The 21,498-nt window shown below is 39.4% G+C and overlaps 2 protein-coding genes across 5 annotated transcripts; one reads left to right on the top strand and one right to left on the bottom strand.

Moving 5' to 3' along the window:
• The first annotated feature begins 152 nt into the window (after positions 1-152).
• On the top strand, positions 153-9,547 carry ccm2 (CCM2 scaffold protein). 3 transcript variants are annotated; one of them, XM_042391140.1, is made up of 10 exons: positions 153-561; positions 4,328-4,504; positions 4,711-4,794; positions 5,075-5,258; positions 5,567-5,703; positions 6,429-6,564; positions 6,794-6,851; positions 6,986-7,121; positions 7,271-7,409; positions 8,322-9,547. In XM_042391140.1, exons 1-10 carry the CDS (start codon positions 532-534, stop codon positions 8,624-8,626), a joined length of 1,386 nt encoding a protein of 461 aa, XP_042247074.1. In that variant the 5' UTR covers positions 153-531; the 3' UTR covers positions 8,627-9,547. The 3 variants fall into 3 exon arrangements, with proteins under 3 accessions (XP_042247074.1, XP_042247073.1, XP_042247075.1); XM_042391139.1 differs by having other exon boundaries at positions 153-570; XM_042391141.1 differs by lacking the exon at positions 153-561 and adding an exon at positions 607-3,651.
• Positions 9,548-13,835: 4,288 nt separating this feature from the next.
• On the bottom strand, positions 13,836-20,719 carry fam167ab (family with sequence similarity 167 member Ab). Of its 2 annotated transcripts, none has more exons than XM_042390986.1 (3): positions 20,514-20,719; positions 17,263-17,834; positions 13,836-15,663 (listed from the first exon to the last, which is right to left on the bottom strand). In XM_042390986.1, exons 2-3 carry the CDS (start codon positions 17,632-17,634, stop codon positions 15,400-15,402), a joined length of 636 nt encoding a protein of 211 aa, XP_042246920.1. In that variant the 5' UTR covers positions 17,635-17,834; positions 20,514-20,719; the 3' UTR covers positions 13,836-15,399. The 2 variants fall into 2 exon arrangements, with proteins under 2 accessions (XP_042246920.1, XP_042246921.1); XM_042390987.1 differs by having other exon boundaries at positions 17,347-17,834.
• Positions 20,720-21,498: the final 779 nt, after the last annotated feature.

Below are 21,498 nucleotides of genomic sequence, written 5' to 3'. Positions count from 1 at the left end.
TTTCAGGGTTAACCACTTGTCAATGTTGTTGTTATTATTGTTATTATTATTGTTATTATTATTATTATTATTATTATTATTATTATTATTATTATTATTATTATTATTATACTACAGTAGCAGCTGCTGTGTGCAAAGCAAAGCATGCTGGACCACAGTTCAACGCCCAAAATGGCGGCACGATTGAAAAGTTTTGACAGTTTTGTCCGAGTTTGTTTTCATTACAGACTATTTCTTTAGCTAGTTTTAGCTGCACTACGGCACACACCATTTTGATATTGGTGGGACGCCGGCGTTTTCTCTGATGGTTGAGGTATAATGCAGAAATGAGGATGGCGTTTTTGCTATCAGCTCAAATTCGGGCATCACTTTATCAATGCTAGGCTAGGCTAGTCAAGGCTAGGCTAAGATAGGCTAGCAGGCTAACTACTTGTCGGATGAGTGCTGGTTAAAAAGCGACGCAAGATATGTCTTGTCTCACTCGGATCTCCACCCAGAAGTGAATATGAAGAAGAGGACCTTTACGTAGAAATGGAGGATGATGTGAAAAAAGTGAAAAAGGCAAGTCGGGTAACTACCATACTTTTCAGTCCACAAGTTGACCAACTGTAGCATGCTAACGTGCTAGCTAGTCAGACCAGGCTAAGTTTAGCCAAATATCAGTTGAAGTAAAGCGGCTGACGGGGGCAAAACACTCACGATAACAGTGACACAGATACTTTCTTTTCTATCAAACAGCGTAACGTTAAATGGGGAACGTGTGATTAAGCCATTGGGAATGATATCATGGTCAGATTGGGCTTAAAAGAGACAGTGAACTGTTTCAAGTTACAATTTAATTTCAGCGATAGCATGAGCTTGACTTTGTTTTTATTTGTCATGACTGTCTAAATGCCAGCTTTAGCACACCCTGCTCCGTAGTCCACTGGAATATGTTTAGATGTTGTGAGTGTTGATAGTGGTAAATGTAGAGGAAATAATTGGGCGTTGTTGTATTATTTAGGGCAGTGTATTATCCGTTTTAAGGCTTTTTACCGCAGTGACAGCATTTTTAAAAACATAATGAAAGCACACGCAGGCTTCCTGGAGTCATAACTCTCATTGTTATGTTCAGGCGTGGGTTGTGGAAGACCAGTGAGCTCAACATCAGCTGTCAAAGGCAGCGGTTATCAGTGTCAGTCATCCTGCCCACTCTCACACATACAGTGCACATACTACCTAATGATTCAGCTTCCAGATCTTCATGTTCAGACACATAGTTGACATTTCCTTTAGAGACATCCCTTTGTCTTCTATCCCTGTTGTGTCTTGTAACTTGTTAAGCCTCTTGGCACTGGAGGAAACTGAAAGGGCAAGCCCTCAGACTGAGCAGCATAATGAGAAGTGAAGTGTCTTGAGGTCAAAATCTTTGTTATGATTATGCTGTAGTCATACCATCATTTTTCCACGACAAAAACACTTGCTACTTCCCACTTAATTCTTCCTCCTCTTTGTGGGAGGGGAAGTTTTGGGACGGAAATGAAGTGATAGCCTGGTACTCAGAGGGCTTGTTGTGGCAAGGAAATGTTTTTTTTCTTTTGCCAGTCATATGAACTAATCCAAAATCTACAAAAAATCCTCTCAAAACATGTTATCACTAATGATATGTTGCCTAGTTATGGTTCTTGTGGCGACAAATTAAAAATAGATTCATAATGTATGTTTTCAAATGTTTTTTTGAAAAGTCATATATCCTTAGGTGGAGAAAAATTATTTACTTTTTTTCTGTTCATTTCAATGCTGATCAGTGTTGTCACTGAGTAATATTATAATGACTTCTTTTTGTTAGTCTGTAGGACTGTGTTGGTGCAAGAATGAACTTGTAATGTTGATGTCTTGTTGGCAAGGTTTAAGACTTACTGGTCATTTAGGGCTCACTGCCACCAGTGCATACAGTTCTTGTTTGTGCCACTTGGTGGTGATAGTGAATAGTGTTTAACCCAGATGTATTTTTATTTTCACTGTAAGGAGCATTATATTTTTATGTAGGTTCAAGTGAAATCTCTGACTCTCTGATAACATGACGAAGTCTGGTAATTGTCAAAGATATCTGGAGATTCTGGGGAAATTTACAGCTGATTTACCTGACAGGAATATAGCAGGATGTAGACTGTCTTGACTCAAACATACATTACATGTGTTTATTTTCAGCCCAGCTGGAGCGGTAATCTCTCAAAATAGACGAACAGTAGAAGTAAAATCTTTGACGGTGAGGCTTCTATGTCAAACGGCGCCTTTACAAATGCTGACAATTCAACAACAGCGAAGAAGAATTTAATGTAATGGAGGTTCTGCAGAGTATTTCTTGAAATGCAAGTCATACAGTTTTACATTGAGGCCACTGTGGGAAACTTGAGCATTGTGTTTGTGTATGAGGCAAAACAGGTTGCTTAATGTATATGAACATTCAAATTTTGACTGCTTGCTTCACTGTGAATAGCTCTTCATAAACGTTCAGGTGTGGTAATGATTTGTATGATTGAATTTTCATTCTTATACCCAGTTGTTTTACACTAAATTCGGTTAAAACAAAACAACATGAAAGCAGCTGCTTGTACTAGTTGTGTTTTCCTTGTCTCATCATGCTCCACACAACAACATGACTCCTCTCACACTCGGTCTAAGTTTTCCTACATTGTCCTGAGTTGAATAAAGTTTGAAAGGCCATATACACTTGTTGTCATTCAGGCCATCACGGCACAAAGAAAGCATAATTTGTTTCGTTGCAAACAGACTTCCACCAAAAAAGGCACCTGTACATCTTAAGGCCATTCACTGGGGTCAGCTACAGTAGCTCATGTCTCACATTTCACTAGTAAAAGCCATACAATGTTAATGCACCTGTCTTCTGGAGCTACGTGCTGTTAAATAATGCACTGGTCATAGGTTGTGCAATTCTGTGGGGTCTAAAGTCCGTGGGATCAGATGTCAGCACATCAGGCAGGAAACGAATTGTACGTAGGATGTAAGATTCAAATGCAACTTTCTCACCTCTGCTGCATTTGTGATGTTTTGTCAACATAGGTTTGACTTGCTTCTGGTAAAGATTATTGCAAATGTGAGCTCTGTGGTAAGAATGTACACAGTCTTATGTCTGTGGTTTAGCAGTGATGTGTATTGTGTATGAACCTTCAGTGGCAGAGCTGGGTCTTGAGTGAGTGAGTTAGTGAGTGAAGGAAACAATCATCAAATCACAATAAAATCAAATGATGTGGTGTGCTGCACAGACGCCCTTTTTGTCTTTGCAGCAATGTTCAAAATAACGAGAAGTCCGCTGCAGCTTTTTTAAGAGTTTCGATATTCAAAGCACCAACGCACGTGTCATCACAGGAAGTCGTGGCTGGTCCCCTTCCTGTTCTTGCACGGGTGTAAAGAGACAGACACCCTTTCCTTCTCTTCCTTTGTGAGGGGTCACACCCCCCACACACACACAAACACTTAGCCTTTGTTTGATCCTGTATGTCTCTCACCAGTTGGCAACTGTCACTCTGTGTGAGTGGAGGCAACAGGTGACTAGTTTAGACAGTGTGAGCGGAGCAGCATCCGCAGTCAAGCTGCATGCGTGTTGTCGAATAGACGTGTCTTCTAGCGTGTGGTTTCATGGAGAACGAGGTAGGCTTTCATTTTTTAAAAAGAAATACTTCGGATCTAGAAACATGCTTTTTATTATACTTGCAGAGTTGACATAATGGACAAAATTTCACTGAGCTCTTATCCAGCGACACAATGTTGACATTGTACCACTTTATATAGGAGCTAATTGATGACTTTGATGATTTGAATGCCTTTTTTATTACTTGCTACTTGCTTGCTACAAAATGCGGTTTCTTTTTGCACATGCTATGGTCGACATTTGAGCAACGTGTTTCAGGTAACACAAAGGGCTATACATTTCCACTCTCAAAGAGTCCATCTGCTGTGTTTTACCCTGCAGCTAACAGCATGGTCAGAGAAAGCAGAAATTACTAGGCATGCAAGTAGCACAGTCAGCAGAAGTTTGATATAGCTTCTTGTTTTTTGGGAAGTTTCTTTACTGTGTTGCCAGCCCTTCGCAATTACATCACACATGTGTTGTGGATCTGAAATCCTGTAATCATTCATAATGTTCTGTTGCAGAGAATCAGAGATCAGTGGCTTATAATTTAGAGAGTTTGACATGCTACATATCCACACTCACTAAATCTCATCTTTCAACGACAAAAGCAGAGACCGATTCCTGTTTTGTTACCACAAACACGACAATATTCTAATTTCTCTCTACCCTGCCCTCTTTGTCTTTCTTCACTAGCCTGGCATCGTGTCTCCATTCAAGCGAGTCTTCCTGAAAGGAGAGAAGGGGAGGGACAAGAAGGCCCAGGAGAAGGCCACCGAGCGTAGGGCCCTCCACACCTTCTCACTCTCTCAGCCTGACCACCGCATCGACCCTGACATCCTGCTTAACGACTACATTGAAAAGGAAGTTAAAGTGAGTAGAAGCAGGAGAGTTATAAATCAACTAACTGAACACTGAAAATGTTGTGGCGCTAGTTTGTTAGTAGAAGATAACAGATTCATCTTTTGTTCTTTGACATATTGGGTTATTTATTTTTGCTTTGTTGGTAGTTGGTGATAATTCACAGCTCAGGATTTGTGTTCAGCTCTTTAATTTAGTGCGTGTTCTCCTCTGTTCAGTACTTGGGGCAGCTGACATCAGTTCCAGGATACTTGAACCCATCAAGTCGGACGGAAGTCCTCCAGCTCATTGACAATGCAAGGGTAAGTATCTTTTTCTCTTTCTCTTTTTCTTTTTCTTTCTCTTTCTCTTTCTCTATGTTTTTCAACTGTTTGATATATTTTTCATAACTGACATCAATAATAACATCAAATGAAATTCCCTTAATACTCACAGCTCTGTTTATGCAAACAAAGAGTTGATAAAAGCTTTAATAGATATATTTATTTATGATGAATTCAATATTTGAGTTGTCACATATGGTATGTATAAATCATGTCATAACATGTATAATTACCCGCACTATATGCCTCTCTATCTCAGAAGTCACATCAGTTGGCAGGCCAGCTGACATCAGAGCAGGACGCAGTGGTGAGCTTGTCGGCGTACAACATCAAGCTCGTGTGGCGCGACGGAGAGGACATCATCCTGAGAGTGCCCATCCATGATATTGCTGCTGTGTCCTACATCAGGGATGACTCGTTGCACCTCGTGGTGATCAAAACAGGTGAGACAAAAACATATACAGGTTCCTGTTAGAGCTGAGATGTTCAAATGATAGGGGTACAAGGATACACAGAGAAGTGGCATTGCCCAAGGACAAGTTAATTAACAGGGACCAATGAGGATCTGATTATGTAAAATCCAATTTAAAACAAATGCTTAACTGACATATTTCCAGGAAAGTAAACTGCAATAATGAGAAATTACTCAAATAATGTGGCCCAAAAAATTCATATATCAAAAATGTTAAAAATGTTGCCTGCTAAGTTGGCTACAGATGAATAATCAAACTTATTTTTCTGTGTTTTTCAGCCCAGGAGTCAGGAGGCTCTCCCTGCCCCAGCTCGTGTCCCGATCTCAACAAATCTCAGACCCTGAGCTCCTTATCAGAAAGTGGAGCTGTGCTTGTGGAAGTCTGCTGTCTGCTTGTGTTGGCAGTTGATAATAAGGTAGTTGTTTTTTGTGGTTGTTGTTGCTGTTAGGCCGTGTTAACAACAAACATGTTTTGCAGCAGCTAAATGGAAATCTGCTGAGTTTATTCCTTTAGTTGAGTTTGGTGAAATGGGTGAGAACAACGCCCTGTTAACCACAGTGCTCTCCAAATTGACTTGCTGAGAGTGCTTTAAAATACGAAATGTTGTTGCAGTGCTGAACGTGAATCAACTGCATAAATGATCCTCAAAAATGCAGTTTTGTCTGTACAATGAGACGGATGCTGACTTCTAGTAGACAGCAGTTACTTATTTTTGGGAATTGCTTTCATAATCAGCTGTTTCTTCACGTGTTCTTACTGATATGTTGACCAGAAATTGTCACCGATCTGACATAGGGATCATTTCAAATGATGTTACAGTATTTGAAGATAATGCCAACATGATTGTAAAAAAAAAAGATCCGTCTGTGCTGTCTTGGTTTTTACTAAAGAGCGCATTATTGGCGCGTCCTGGTTGCCTGCTGGTTGGGACGTGTGCTGCATGGCTGCAGCGTCCGAGGTTCCTTTCCGGTGTCGGACCTGCATATTGTTCCCTGTCTCTCCCTCCCTTTGTTTCTTGTCATTTCTCAACTGTCGCTATCCTATGAAGGCAAAAAAAAAATGCCCCAAAAAATGTATATTAAAAAAAAAAAAAAAAAAAAGAGTGCATTGTTAATTACTTCTGCTTTCCTTGTCTTGTAGGCAGCAGCAGAGGAGCTGTGTCTTTTGCTCAGCCAGGTCTTTCAGATTGTTTACACAGAATCAACCATCGACTTCTTGGACAGAGCCATTTTTGATGGGGCAACTACACCCACCAGACACCTTTCTCTATACAGCGGTAAGGAAAAGAACCAATCAGCAATCAAACAAAAATACCACAAATGCACGTTTAAAAGATTATTGATATTATTTGTTAAATAAGCATATCAAATAGATTGAGCTAAATTTGATTTGGATAAGTACTGTAGTATAACAGAAAACAGATTTTGGAGTCTTGCCAAGTTACTGAAATTTCAGAGCAGTAGTCTGCTGTGAACCTGTAAATACCCATTACCTTCATTTTGTAGATGACTCTTCAAGCAAAGTGGATGTTAAGGAGGCATTTGAAGCAGACGCCAGCACATTGTAAGTACTCAGTTGAAGAGTGTTATCTCAATGAAAGGTTTGCATTTCAGGCACAGTGATCAAGAACAATTTTGACACCTTCACTGAAAGTGTTGTTTACATTGCTGCTCGTCACTTACAACTTCTTCTTTCAGTCCTTTCCAGGTTTCAATGGAGGCAGACGGGAACTCCCCATCAGCCTCCACCCCAGCTTCACCTCAGACGAAGACCGCGAGTGAAGGAGAGCTCAGTACCACAGCTGCAGAGCTGCTTCAGGACTACATGACCACAGTATGACTATCTCACCATGTCTTTCTTTGTCTAACCCTCACTTTTTGAGAATAACATTAGTAAAAAAGCTCTGCTAAGGCCATTTTTACAAGCTGATATTTGGTTAATTAATTTATTCATTTTTAAATTTAATTTCCTTTCCCCTCCAGCTGCGGACAAAGCTGTCATCCCAGGAGATCCAGCAGTTTGCTACTCTGCTCCATGAATACCGGAACGGTTCCTCCATCCATGAGTTCTGTATTAACCTTCGACAACTCTATGGGGACAGCAGGAAGTTCCTTCTACTCGGTACGACTACTCTTCATTTTCTCACAAGTAAAAGATGCAGTCTCGCATAGGTAGACTTCATTTTGACCGCTTGAGAAATTCAAGCACTAAATCTGGCTTGAATTGTCAAAGTCAAATGGCTGCACAGAGATTTGCAAAAGTCTCATTGATCCATGTTTTGATTTCCAGACTCTTTTTTTAGTTTTATAGGATTGAGGTCATGTCATATGAGATTAGTTTGTTTTTTCATTAACAGTGTGAATCATCTGATCACTGATCTAATGAAAAAAATATCCAGACATGTAAGACTTGTAAGAAGAGCACTACAGCATACTAAAAAAGAAAAATCCATCTTGGAACTGTGTTTACTGTGTTAATGGTTGCGTGAAATAGCCAGCCGTACATAAAACAAGTTTTATCAAAACATAACCAGATGTCACATAGTGATGGATAACAGATGCGTCTATGAACCTGTTGCTCTGTTCATTGTCCAGGATATTATATTTGTCTAAATTGTGGTCATGAATACATCTGTGTTTTAAGTGCCACTTTTATCATCCAATCACACATGGATATAAACTAATATGTCCTACTGCTCCCAAAATGGATTGATTTACTGATCTGGTCAAATTGTGATTCAGATGCTGATGAAAAGTGTATGTAGCAAATAGCGGACAACAGTCTTGCTTGGTGGCTACGTCAGCAAAGGCTCACTTTTGTCTCTCTGCAAGACACCATAGTGACACATTAGTAACCAATAAGCAATGCTGTCTCCTCACTAATGTGCACCTGCTGCTGATGTTCTGTTACATTAAATGTGACACAAACATGTTTGTATTTGGATGTAGCATTTGAAATCATATTGTAAACAGTTAATGATCATACGCATTAAACCTTCAAAACAGTAAAAACTTTTTTCCTTGTCCCCTGCAGGCCTGCGACCCTTCATACCAGAGAAGGACAGCCAGCACTTTGAGAATTTCCTCGAGACCATCGGCGTCAAAGACGGCCGAGGTATCATCACCGACAGCTTCGGCCGTTACCGACGTACGGCCAGCTCCGCCTCCGATTCCACCACCAACGGCAACGGAGCAGCAGGAGGAAGCGGCGACAGCGCGGCCTCGGACGAGGGCCAGGAGGCCTCCGAGGGTGACGAATGGGACCGTATGATCACCGATATCAGTAATGACATTGAAGCCCTTGGCTGCAGTATGGACCAGGAGGGAGTGACTCCCTGACGTGGTGAACAAAGGGGAGGACGTGAACTGAAAGCCACTCCTCACATTAACGGTTGTGGACATGAGCTGAATGGATCAGATGAAGGTGATCCTTAGCACTGAAATAAGATTTGGTTAATTGTATTTTCCTCTAATTGTCAAGAGGATGCTTCATAGTCCCCTAAGCTCTCAAGGAACCTATTCCCACGAACACATGAAGTCAACAAATGCACTTATGCAGACCTTGTAGATGACATGCAGTCAGTTGGCTATTTTTGCATTTGCCTCTGATTATATTTTTAAGATTTCTTTGGTTTTGTACTCATTTATTGGCAGTATCTGCCACTGCTGTCAGCAATGTAGCGAAAATCTTTGAGACTGTTTTTAGAAGGTTAAGACTGAGGCTGTACTGGTTTTTGCTTTTGTATTATTATTATTAATTATTATTATTATTACAGGTCAATCAGCTTCATCCACCAGGAGAAATTTAGTTTTCTTCATTTATTTCACATTCATGTGTTGCTGTGAGAGTGTAACATTTTGCTATATATAGTTTTGTTTTTCAGTAAGATTTGTGTACCACTTTGTTTTACACTATCATTTATCAGTGTTTACTCATTTATATATATTTTTTTGCCTTATTCAAACTGACCAAGGAAATGCTGTAAAACAAAACAAAAAAAAATTCTCATTCAATTGAAGTGATTGAGTGGGGACTGTATTTGACAAAGCCAGTTAGCTGATGGCTGATGTAACATTGTGATGTTTTTTTTTTGTTCTACTCATGCAGTTCATCTTGTTCTGTCTCGTGACATTACATGTATCTGTCATTGTGCCTTTACACTGCAGTACTGCTGCCAACTGTCTGTCACACACAGACACGGAATTATGAACTGTAACTACAGTTGTCGAGCAAATGGTTATTAAATAACAGCTACTTTACACCGAGTGTCTGTTGTAATCTTTGTTACTTCACAACACCAAGGTGATTATGATCTTTCACACCTGTCTGCAGCATTATCAGTGCTCTCTGGCATGCAGTTTGAAGCGAGACTTCTCATTTAATTTGATCTTTTCATTGAACAAAACCTGACAGAAGGGGCTGATTATGATCCTCTCTGACTGGTCATTTGCTTGGATGCACCTAAGCTGCAGTGGAACTTCAGCCTGAGTTTCATCAAAGCAATCATGCTGGATGTTGCTGAATGCCCTCAAAGTTAGGGATTAGTTTTGTGAGTCTGAGGGACGAGAAATTGGCAGGACAACTCGAGTTGAGCACATTCCATTCTATAAAGCCACTCACCAGGTCTTTTGTGATTTTGTGTGTGATTTCCATCAACGATCAACTTTTATAAGATTTTTCTCAAAGTTTACACGTATAAAACAAACTGGAATCAAAAGATATTTTTTATGGGAATGGAGCAGGGTTATAGGAGCGCACGTACAGACTGGAACACTACACCTGGGCTCAAAAAGGCTCTTTGGCTTGAGACGCTGTCTGCCTCGAACAAAAGGATGAGATAATCAAGAAGCCTATGATCTCACGGTGCAAATCTGGATTCGTTCTCATCGCACAAGCAGACTTTTGTTGGTTAGTTCTACCCGTGTGTGACAATGTTGCATCATTGTTCTGGTAAAGAGGGAGAGTAAATTATTGTTTTTGACTTGGTCTCAGTGTAATTGAACTGCGTCTGCTTTCTCACACTACTTGAAGGAATCCTAATTGGCTTTCTGTAAATTCTCATCCTAATCCAATTTTAGACAGAACAGAATCACTCCATTGTGCTCTGTTCGAAGCAAGTAATTATTACATAGATCATTTGGTTTAATTAAGTCATTAAAAGATCTCAGGCTGGTTTACAGACTTTGACAATTATCTTTTTTAACGGCCGTAGCCCCTGTAACGAGTGCCTCCATCACGTTGCATGAACATGCCTCATGAAGAAGCATCAGACTGGTGTTAGCTTGTTGAGCCTTCTTATTGCTTGTTTCACTGAAAAGGTTACTGTAGTCAAGAATGAAAGTGTGTCACTTTAGCCTGTGCTTTGAGCTAAATGCTAATGTCAGCATGCGAACAACTCCACAATAATTTTAACATGCTGATATATTAGGAAGTTTAAGGATGGGTTCACAGTTTCTCTTTGTCTGAAAACAATAATCAGGTGCCAAAATGAACATTAAAATAGGTTTTTTTTTGCCATAATCATAATCAATTTGATGTTAAAAAGACTGGAAATATGGCAGATATCCACTTGATATGACTAACTCAGACTGCTGAAGCCTCATATAAGCCTCTGATAAACCTTTAAATGCATTTTTCAAAATGACAAATGACTCTTTCAGTGTTAATATGGGCACCTGACTGTTGTTTTACAACACTTCAAAAAATGTGAACCTATCCTTTAATGTTTACCATCTTTACCATCATTTACTGCTGAATCATGCTAATGTTAGCTAATTAGCACTACAGTACAGCTGGTGGGAATATCATTCATTTTTCAGGAATTTAGTCATAAACCAAAGTAAAATATTGGACAAATAAAAAAAGCTGGCTTGATGATGCTACTAGATGAAAAGTTAATTGATAACCCAGGTCATTTGGATTCATCCTCTGGGGAACATGAATGTCTGTACCACTGTAAGTTTCATGCAATCCATCCAATAGTTGTTGAAATATTTCACTCAAAACCAAAAATTTGTACCTCATGGTGGCACTAGAGGAAAAGTCAGAGGATCACTAAAGTCAGTAGGATTTATCCTCTGGGGATCATGAATGTATGTACAGAATTTCATGGCCATTCATCCAGTAGTTGCATCCAAAATAAATATATATATATATATATATTGGGAGTCTATTTTTAAGACTTTATTACAGTGACAGTAGAAAGTAGACAGGAAACGATGGGGAGAGAGAGACGGGGTATGACATCCAACAAATGTTATGTGGCATGTGTCTTAACCAGTAGGCTACTGGGCCACGCAATATCCATCATTTCAACATTTCAGTCACTTCAAATGAGTTTCTTAAGAATTAAATTTATGTAGAAACATTTAACTGCTTTTGATTTTCTTTTTTTTTCTTTTGATTTGCTTTGATTGGACAGAACTTAAATCAAAAGGCTTGTGAGCCTTAAACAACCAATTCCAGTGCTGAAAAATAGTTACAAACCACTAACTTTTGATTCACTTAAGAAACCTACTGCCCGCCAACTGAATCTTACACAGCGCATACAGCCCACTCCAAAATGAAAAGGAATCTGCAAGTCAGGGGCTTTTTCCCCAAATTAATATTTCACTGAGAAAGTTATAGGGTTTTCTTATTGCTCCTGGACATGTTTAATATGTGTCCAGGAGCCAGGCCAAACGTTCCCCTGACCTTATAAATCTATTTTCCAACAATTTACAGTCAGAATCAGTGTGTGGACACAGCAGGGGTTTAATTGTGTGGTCAAGCTTGAAGCCTCATGCGTTTGCAATGCGCCTTGTTTCTCCAACAGAAACAGTCCGATTCAGCTCTTATTTCCACACAATTAAAAATGAAGAGTGCTATTACTGGCGAAAAGTTTTCCATAGAGTGGTCAAAAAAAAAAGTTCTAGCTTTGTTAAGAGTCATAAATGAGGGAATAGGAAATTTTGTCATCACAACATCCAAGTCAGTATCCAAAAATAACCAATTTTGATGAATAACCTACCAGTTAAAATACTGCAGTTAAACCCCCATGTCTATTTATTGTGCTCTCCTCTGGGCAGTGGTGCTCTCGTCTTCAAAAATGTTTCACCCTTACTGTTAATCTTTGCTGAGATGGGATGTACTGAGACGCCTCTATACAAATGCTCAGCGTGAGGCACAGTCTGGGATTCTCGCCAGTCTCACCCTGTGGTTCACCTTGATGAGGTTTCTCTCTCTCTGCTGTTCATGCTTGAAATTACAGCTCAGTCACACTGAGAACTGCAACTCTGTGGTGTCACATCTGTTATATTCCTGGAGGTGTCATGAACATCAGATAAAAAAAAAGCCCTAGTTAAACAAGTTGTGTCCTGATTAAGACAAAAAGAAAGATAGGAAAACTGACTACTTATTTTCAGAATAAATACAAATCCTGATCTTAATTTCCCTTGAAGTGAATGGACAACATTGAGGTATCTTTTATAACTGTGGTCCAAATCACCCTAAAACCAACTAATTATTTAAACTCTCGTGGCCTAATTTTAGCAGAGAGAGATACAGTATCTGGTCTTCATGGTCCAGCAGCAGAGATAGCACTTGATTTTATGCTTGTCGAGTCATTTTGTCATGCAAATGAGATGGTATAAGCATGAAATTCATAAAATGGAAAACTCCAGGGACAGCTGTTGGGCAGAACTGGAGTCGAGTAAACAAGCACAGCCAAAACTATTTCTTGGATTTAAAAATTGCTGTGCAGCACGCAGTGTAATTGCAATATTGCAATTGTAATTGCAATAACTTAAATATAATAAGAAAAAATTAAATTAAACCACTTTGGGGTTACTAGCGGGTCAATAGATTATGTATGTGACGGCCCCTCTGGCAGCCATTCAGTCTAAAGGAGATGCGGTTTTCAGCAGCAATAAGCCCACATAAAGCTGGAGCTCATGCATGAAAATCTCAGGCTCAGCAAAGTTATTCATGACCTGCCACTTCAGGCCCTCCAGATGGAGAGGGACACAAGGATCAGAGAATGGGGTACAGAGTCTCACATGCAAAACTCATGACCCCCATGCTCATGTCTTCACACATAATCAAAGCTGTGGGGGCCCGGGCTTTTCCCAACTGTTTACACAAGCTCTTGTGCAAAAGCATTAGGACAAAAATGACAGAGAGGCTCACTTATGGAAAGAAGGTGAGAGACCCTGGATGTGTCATGTCATTTTTCCAAAGTTTAAGCGTCTGTTATTGTGCGATGTTATCTATCACAAGGAACCCTGAAACAACAGTCATTTAAAAAAGCTGAGAGTAGATATGACCTCCAGATAGCTGATTTTAGGTCTTTAGCTTAGACATACCCTGCCTTCAACTTCCAAGTGATTGCTGCGTCATTCCTAAGATCTGTCCATGGTTCAGTGAACACCTTAATACCTACTGAAGTTAAGTGTGTTGGTGAAAGACTCCCTTCTTATCCTGTGTTTGAGTGGCAGGTCTTACCGCAAGAAAACATACCATTGGTGGTATTATTGAGATGACAGCAAATTAAATGCATCCATGGATCTCTTGGTGGATTATTTATTTCCAGTACATTCGTGAAAACATACTACTAGCACTTACAACGAACCATTTAAGATATCATGTTTTACTGAACCAGTTTTAAAGTATTTTCCATTCGATTAGAGGCTTAGTAACACAAGATCAAGTTGACATACTGTAGCAGTAGCAGTTTTCTTGCCAGGTGGTAAGTGGCATTGTGCCTCACTGCTTTGGGGTGGTCAGGGGAGGGGGGGGGGGGCAAGTATTGTGTTAGTACAGAAACATAATATCATAATGTTGGGACATTAGGAGTGGACAACATTGTTAATCTTGTCATTTCAGTGTCCAGTGTTCACTCCTGTGGTCACCAAATTAGATGTGTATGTCAGTGTGTGAGAGCTTTAAATCTGTGATTTATAGTATATCTGGGCCACAACGAATGGTATCTCAAACCCTGCAACTGCACAATGACTATACTTGGCTCAAATTTCATACTCCCACAGTTCAAATGCAAACCTTCACGACCTCAATTTCTTGTTTGGAGGATGAGTTATAAAAGGTTACTTCCAATTATATATCCCATTATAACTGCCGACATAACAAGATGGCCCGTATCCATGTGATTTGGTACACACAGATATCTAGATGAGTTATAATTCAATGTTTATCCACAAAACTGAGCTGCGTTCTTGTTCCAAACAGACAATGCCCTCTTAAATGGTTACTTCCTGGCTGGAGCTCAACAATTAGAGCATAAAAAAAGGCAAGACTGTTCAAGACATCCTTACTTAAAAGAAGAAAACAGAGGACTGGAAACCATCATACCAACTAGTGCAATTTCACAATCATTACAAATAAAATATAATTTCAACCATATTCTACAAAACCATATTCTACAAAACAGCATTGTTTTCTAAATTTATACTACTACTCGTTAACTAAAATATGCATTGGATTTAAATTGTACATTTTGTATCAATAATAAGGCATCTTTTTAAAAGCACAAAATGTTTAGATCAAGATCCAGGACATGGAACCAAGAGATTAAGTTTCTTATCTCCACTGATAGCATCATAGAGAGGACTGTATGCACTAAAAATGTATTCAAATAGTTATATGTGCTTGATAAATCTAGGCTTGTAGATAGAAAGCGCTTAAGTCCCAGGAAACAACCAAATCATTGGCTTAGAAGTGGACAGGAATAAACTTGAGATTGCCTTTCTTTAGTTTAAAAACTGCAAATATTCTGTTTCACGTCATGATAGCCTGCAGGTCTAAAATCTGCTGTGGTTTTAAGACAGAGATGTTGCTGTGTACAGTATAGCTGCCGTGTACAGTTTAGTGGCAAAAACACTATATATGTACTTACTAAACTATTCTAGCTAAATAATATACATTACCTAAATCTCTCTCTTTCATTATAGGAACTGTAAAACAGGGTTTATGTCTAGTTTGATCCTCACAACGTTGTGGTCGAGTCCTAAATGCACAAAGGATTTCACCACAATCTGGTGTTTTGCAGTGGAGTAAAGATAGTATAAGACAGGCTGTATTTATCCACAACTCCCTGACTGAAGTTCTATCACTGCCACTAGCAGAGTGAGAATCTGCGAGAGTTAATGTTCATCTTGGTGACGCCGATGAGTCGCAGTGGGGCAGAGAGGCCAAGGCCTGGGGTGACGGGGCATTCACACAGCAGGTCAGACAGCTCGTCCCGCTCCTCAAGGCCAAAGGTGGCATCATTAAGCATCCGGCGATGCAGGTGACACGTCTGCTCGATCTTCAGCTTGTTGATGTCGCTTCGAAGCCGCATGAGCTGCCTCGCCAACTGCTGGTCCTGTAAGCGCATGTCTGTCTGTGAGAGGAAAGACAAAGATGGACAGTTTAATTAGTCAATTAATCAACTACAACTTTTGTAACTGAATAAATGTTTAGTCAGGTAAAAATAACAGGAAAAAATACTATTGTTCTTTTGGTTGCAGGTAAATATTTCTTAGAAATCTCGCAACAAAGAAATTCTCAACACAAGGACCAACTTATTTGATATTTTCACAGCTTTCAACCACATCTTGTGGCCTTCTTAAGCGGATTAATCATATATGGTTATAACAGCTAAACCATATCAATGAAAATTTAGTAACTCCATCCACGGAGGAAGACCATGAGATGTGGTTGAGAGCTTCGGAAACAACAAGCAAATTTGACCTTTTACTTACCTGCAAATTTTTTGTTCTTGTAAAGCTGCTGTTTCCAAGGTCAAACATAAACTTTCAAGCTCATCTGGTAACTTGTATTGTTTGCCTTTTTTTTTTTTTTTTTATAAATAATTCATTTAAAAAATACCTGATAGACTAATCTGCAATTTTTAAAAATATAAAAATATATACTGTACCTATACATTTATATAATAATGAGGAGACTTAGACAAGAAGATCAATACCACTCTTGTGTCTGTGCAATATATGAAACTACAACCAGCTGCCACTTAGCTTAGTTTAGCATAGAGACTGTATACAGGGGGAAACAGCTAGCCTGGCTCTGTCTGAATGTAACCAAACCACCTATTAACACGTCTAAAGCCCAGTAATTAACAATCTTGTTTGTTTAATCCGTACGAGAACTGAAGTGTGAAAACAATGATTTCTGGTTTTACAGGAGGTGTTAATTAGTGACTTACAGAGGCACTACAGTAGTAAGCAGATTTTGTTACCTTTGGACAGAACCAGGCTAGCTGTTCCCAGTCTTAATGCTACGCCAAGCTAACAGTCTGCTGGCTGTAGCTTCAAATTTACTGTACAAACATGAGAATGGTGTTGAAAAGAGTGCTTGTTTAATTCCCAAAATGTCCAACTATTGCAATAAACACAATTTTTAATATGTTGAACTGACTTTAGCTCTAAATCTGATGTTAACAACAGATTCTACATTGTCTACATGATGCAAATTCACTGGAGGTCTTTGCCTACAGTCCTTACTGTGTGACAAAATCTAAAAAGAAAACTCAGTAGGACATCCACAAACAAGTTTCTCAGCATAAACTCTCTAGAAATTATCTCTTTCTTGACCACTGTCTATGTGCAAATGTTTGTGCAAAGATCACAATTATCTCTCTTGTCCACTGTCTGTGCAAAATGTTTGTGGCCACATTCTGTGTGAGTCTGCCTCTGCCAATGCCTCTTTGCGTGCTCAGTACAAACTTATGAACCGTGGCTGAATGTGCAGCGTAATTGAGCAGAGTAAAAGTGATTACACTTGCAGAAACTGTGTGTAAGAAATGCTATTGCCTGAGTCCCAATCAATCTCACTGACTAATTTGAATGGGATTCTTCTGGCCGGTAATTGGATATTGTTCAATTTAGCCAAGTAGCAAGAAGTTATTTTCTTTCTGGCCTTTAACTGCAACATTATAAAGCTTTTTGGGGTTAAGTACCAAAACAACTTTGAAGTGCCTCACCAGCTCTCTCCTGAGCCAACTGAGAGCCTCGTCGATATTTCCAAATCCCTTCAAAACACCTGATGGCAGCTTGCACCGACTCACATCAGATTTTGCTACAGTCTCTTCGAGTGTGTCTCTTCGCTTCCCTTCAGGCTCTACTTGGATCGGGCCTTTTCTAGTTCCCGACTCTCTGACGCTCTCTGCCTCCAGCTGGGCTTTCCATTCCAGGTAAGAAGGTCTCCTGGTCTCAAGTCTTAATTTCTCTGTCAAGGCCTTCAAGGTCATGAGATGGTCATCTGTAGGCAAATCCACATCTTCTTCACATTCTGCTTCCTCCAGGACACTAGCACCGTCCACCGTGATCTGAGGAGGAGCTGAGCGTGCTTCCATCCCTGACTACAAAAAGCTCCTCAAAAGTGTGTCAACGTAAAGGAAAATAATGATAAATGTTCTTCATTGGCAGTCTCTTTTGTTGTTACTGAAGGACATTGCTTTTTGTCCTTCCTGTGTCTCTGTTCTTGTCAGTGCAGTAAATTTTCAAACTGATTTGATTTGCCCTTTGGTGTTTTGGAAGCAGATACTCTTCAGAGCTGTAGAAGAGAAAAGATGCAAGTTATGAAACATTTGCTGACTGACAACCATCTCCAAATGTCAAGCGAGGAATCTAACACGATGCCTGACAAAAAGACACCTCAACTTTGGCAGGTTTAGCCGTGTAACAGGATAGATTAACGAGTATAATTAAAGTTTGTGTACTTTCTCTGCCCAATTCTGTAAACCGATTTAGATTGAGTGATCGGCTTCTCACATATCAGATAATAGAGGATCAGCAGACTCGGGGGCATACACCTCCAGGACTTTTTCATTTAACGGGAGCAAATCGTTTCCATAGCAACGACACAGGCAGTGTAAATGAATCAGCAATTTTTCCACCTCCTGTCCTCGGATCTCATCGCCTCAACTGAAGTAAAGTGACAGATGACTGGCAGTGGGACCAACTGGCTGACATTCTTGCTCTTTTACGGCCAACATACATTAAGTGACATGTTTAAAAAATGACTTTAACAGATCCTGTACATTATGGGCATATTTGAGTACTCCTCAGTAGACATGGTTACGATCAATTACAGCAGCAGTTAAAATACTATCTGTAAGCAATTACCTGACTATGGCATCCAAAAGCACATGTTAGAAACACTAAGCCCTTTGGAAAGACATAAAGACACAAACTAAATCTGTATTACAGCCTCTTACATGATATAGCAAGCAGCCGTACCAAGGGAAGCTCCAGCAAAAGCAGGCTCATGAGCACAGTGTCCTCTTACACAGTCTTCAAACACTCAATAAGTGGTTAGTGCTCAGTTATTCCATAATGGGCACAGCAGACCAGCGGTGAAGTCATTGCCCTTGTATCTAATGATAGGCTTGGCTGTTTTGCAAGGTAAAATAGACCTCTGACTGTGCACAGTAGCTGACTTATGAATGCTTGGGAAAGGATCCTCTCTTTACTCTGTACAGGAATCAGTCAGTCTCTGGAGACCACATTGTTACAGGAGACCATAGAAGGTGGTGAAAAATCCATGCCACATGCATTTTTAAAGGGTTTGTAAAGACCATGTATGTACAGTAAGGAAGTGGTTTAGGTTGTGGTTAAGAACTGCAAAGCTAAGATGTTTAGAAGGAAGGGGGGGGGGGGGGGGGGGGGGGGGGGTTGTATGCAAGTATTATGAAATGAGCAGTGATTATGAATTATAAAGAAATACAGATTATAAACCTGTAAAACACTCATTTCAATTCTCTTCTTGTTGGTTGCTCGATCATTTAAGAGGCACTTTTAATGAACCCAGACACTTTTAATAGAGCAAAAGGAGATCTTTAAGTGAGGGGAGCTCAAATTTACATCCTGTATATCAAATGCATCCTGGAGCAAATAACAACATTGATACATCTAAGGGGAAAAAAAGACCATTTATCCCCATTATCCAAATGTCTCAACTGGCATCCAAACATCACCCATACTGTGCATTCCTCTGGTTTCAAGGACTGAATACAGAATTTAACTGCTCAGCAGCATCAAGTTGCACTGTTGCCACACCAGTGAAATTTATTTTGTGGTGTTGGACTAAGAAATGCCAAAATTTGGTCTGGCCAAAGAGCAGGAAGTCTGGCTCTTCTATCTGGAACATGCTTGCGTGTCTATATAACAAACATAACCTCATAGGAACTAATTCGGCTTTATAGTTTATCTTTCCAATCCACAATATGACCTCCATTCAGAGGTGTTGAATTTCAAACTGTAAAGTTAATTTATTATGTGCTGATATAGATATATGTAAGAATAGAAATCATCAACACGTTCACAGGTTGACCCACAGAACTGACTTTAACACAAAAGCTATTCATGAAGATAAACACCAAATTACCGTGGTGTATTGGATTCCTTTATTATGACATCAGAACTTAATTAAACAGTTTGTAGTTCAAAGTGTGCCACTTTTACAGCCTAAACCAGTCACAATAAAGACATATTAGACATCAGTAACAACAGGTGCTCTTTTCTAGGTGCACATAATCAGAAAAGGAGGGATGAATTTAATTCTTTTTTTTTTGAAGATACTTAATCTAAGATACCTTTTTATGATATGTATGTCAAGTGTTCAGTCAAATCACATTTCCTACTGTTAGATTTTACCACTGTAATACACAAGTACATACAGTGAACAAAGTAAACATTGTTTAACAAATAAAATATATTTTTTCATAAATAACTATTTTATGGTACAAATAAAAAAATAAAAAACGCACAAATTGCTAAAACAACAGAAATACAACTTTAGCTTGTTTTCTTTCCTGGATTAGATGAATTGAATTCATAAAACCTTACTGTAGTTCTAGTCTAGCCAACAAAAGAGAGCATGCTGGGATATAAAAGTTTACTTTCTCATTAACTTTTTCTCATTTAAGCCCTTAATTGAGAAACTACTTATTTAGCCCAATTATTTTTTCTCAGCATACGACCACTTCAGGAGATTCTAGTTATTTTCTTCAGAAAATATCATTTCTATATTAGAGTCTAAAGCTTAACGCGACATTTAGGGGTTGAAGTTTAACATACTCCAAAACCGTCATGCAAGAATACACCGAGGGATGCTGCGTCCACATTTTCTGCACGTGAGCAGCCAATCATCTCAACCTCCTCGAGCTTTCCAGACACCATGCAGCAAGGTGAGACACTTACTGTAAGACTTACTGCGTGATGGCTGGCTCACCTTATCGGAATTTCCCTGCTGAAGTCCAACTTGTTGTCTGGCACCCTCAGTACGAGCATACACATCAGTGAGGGCCACCTCTGTTGTTATCCCCTCCGCTGCTCCTCGGTCCACTTGTTTTTGAGCAGAGATCTACCGGAGGAGGGGCGGGGAGGTTGCGTCAGGTTCTGGTTGCTTGGAGACATCCCAGGAATGCCTCATCAGACTTCCCGCCGCATGAATATTGCTGAAAGTGCGCCACAGCCCGATGACCACACAACCGCTTTACTCTTACTATTATTTATTTTCATTCAACAGATAAAAGGAAACTTCCTTTCAACAATACAGTTGGGTAATAAGTACAAAATGTGAAAAACTCGAAATACTGACTGATTAACCACAAAGTTTTCATTGGTTACACATTGAATCCCTTTCAGTTACTATATTAAATTCTGCAAGAATAAATACAAAAAGTGTCAAAATGGAGATATCTTGAACAATATACAAATTTTACTGCTTATTGATGCATGGTAGTAATCCCCTTGTGCCATGTTAGGAGTTTGGTGTATGAATCTATAGTGATTTTTCATTATTGAAGTCTATAAGAACATAAATAAATAGAGATAAATATAGAGCATTTTGTCTGTTCACTCCAAAATAGTCCAACAGGCTATAGCCAGGGGTGCTTTATTTTACTGACAAGGTTTAGTGTTGATTGTCTGCAAAAGTGTAGTACTGCCATCACATGAGAAATATCAGTCCAGCTGTGCCAAAAACTCTGAAAGGCACCTGACAAGGGCCTTGGAACTCACCAAGGATTACAGATATTTACTATTTCAGGGGGTCAGAATTTCTACACACTATTAACAGAGGACTACACAAGCTTTCAATGAGTTGAACATCATATTAATTATTTTACATTGTTTCAGTATAGGACATAATGTTTCTATGGGGGTGATGACATTTCCTTCTAGCTGGGACATTTAATCAGTATCACCATCAGCTG

The sequence above is a fragment of the Thunnus maccoyii genome, chromosome 17 (assembly GCF_910596095.1).
Source record: "Thunnus maccoyii chromosome 17, fThuMac1.1, whole genome shotgun sequence".
Classification (NCBI taxonomy): domain Eukaryota; kingdom Metazoa; phylum Chordata; class Actinopteri; order Scombriformes; family Scombridae; genus Thunnus; species Thunnus maccoyii.
The sequence above is the reverse complement of the archived record's forward strand: the minus strand, read 5'-3'. Positions and strand labels throughout refer to the sequence as shown.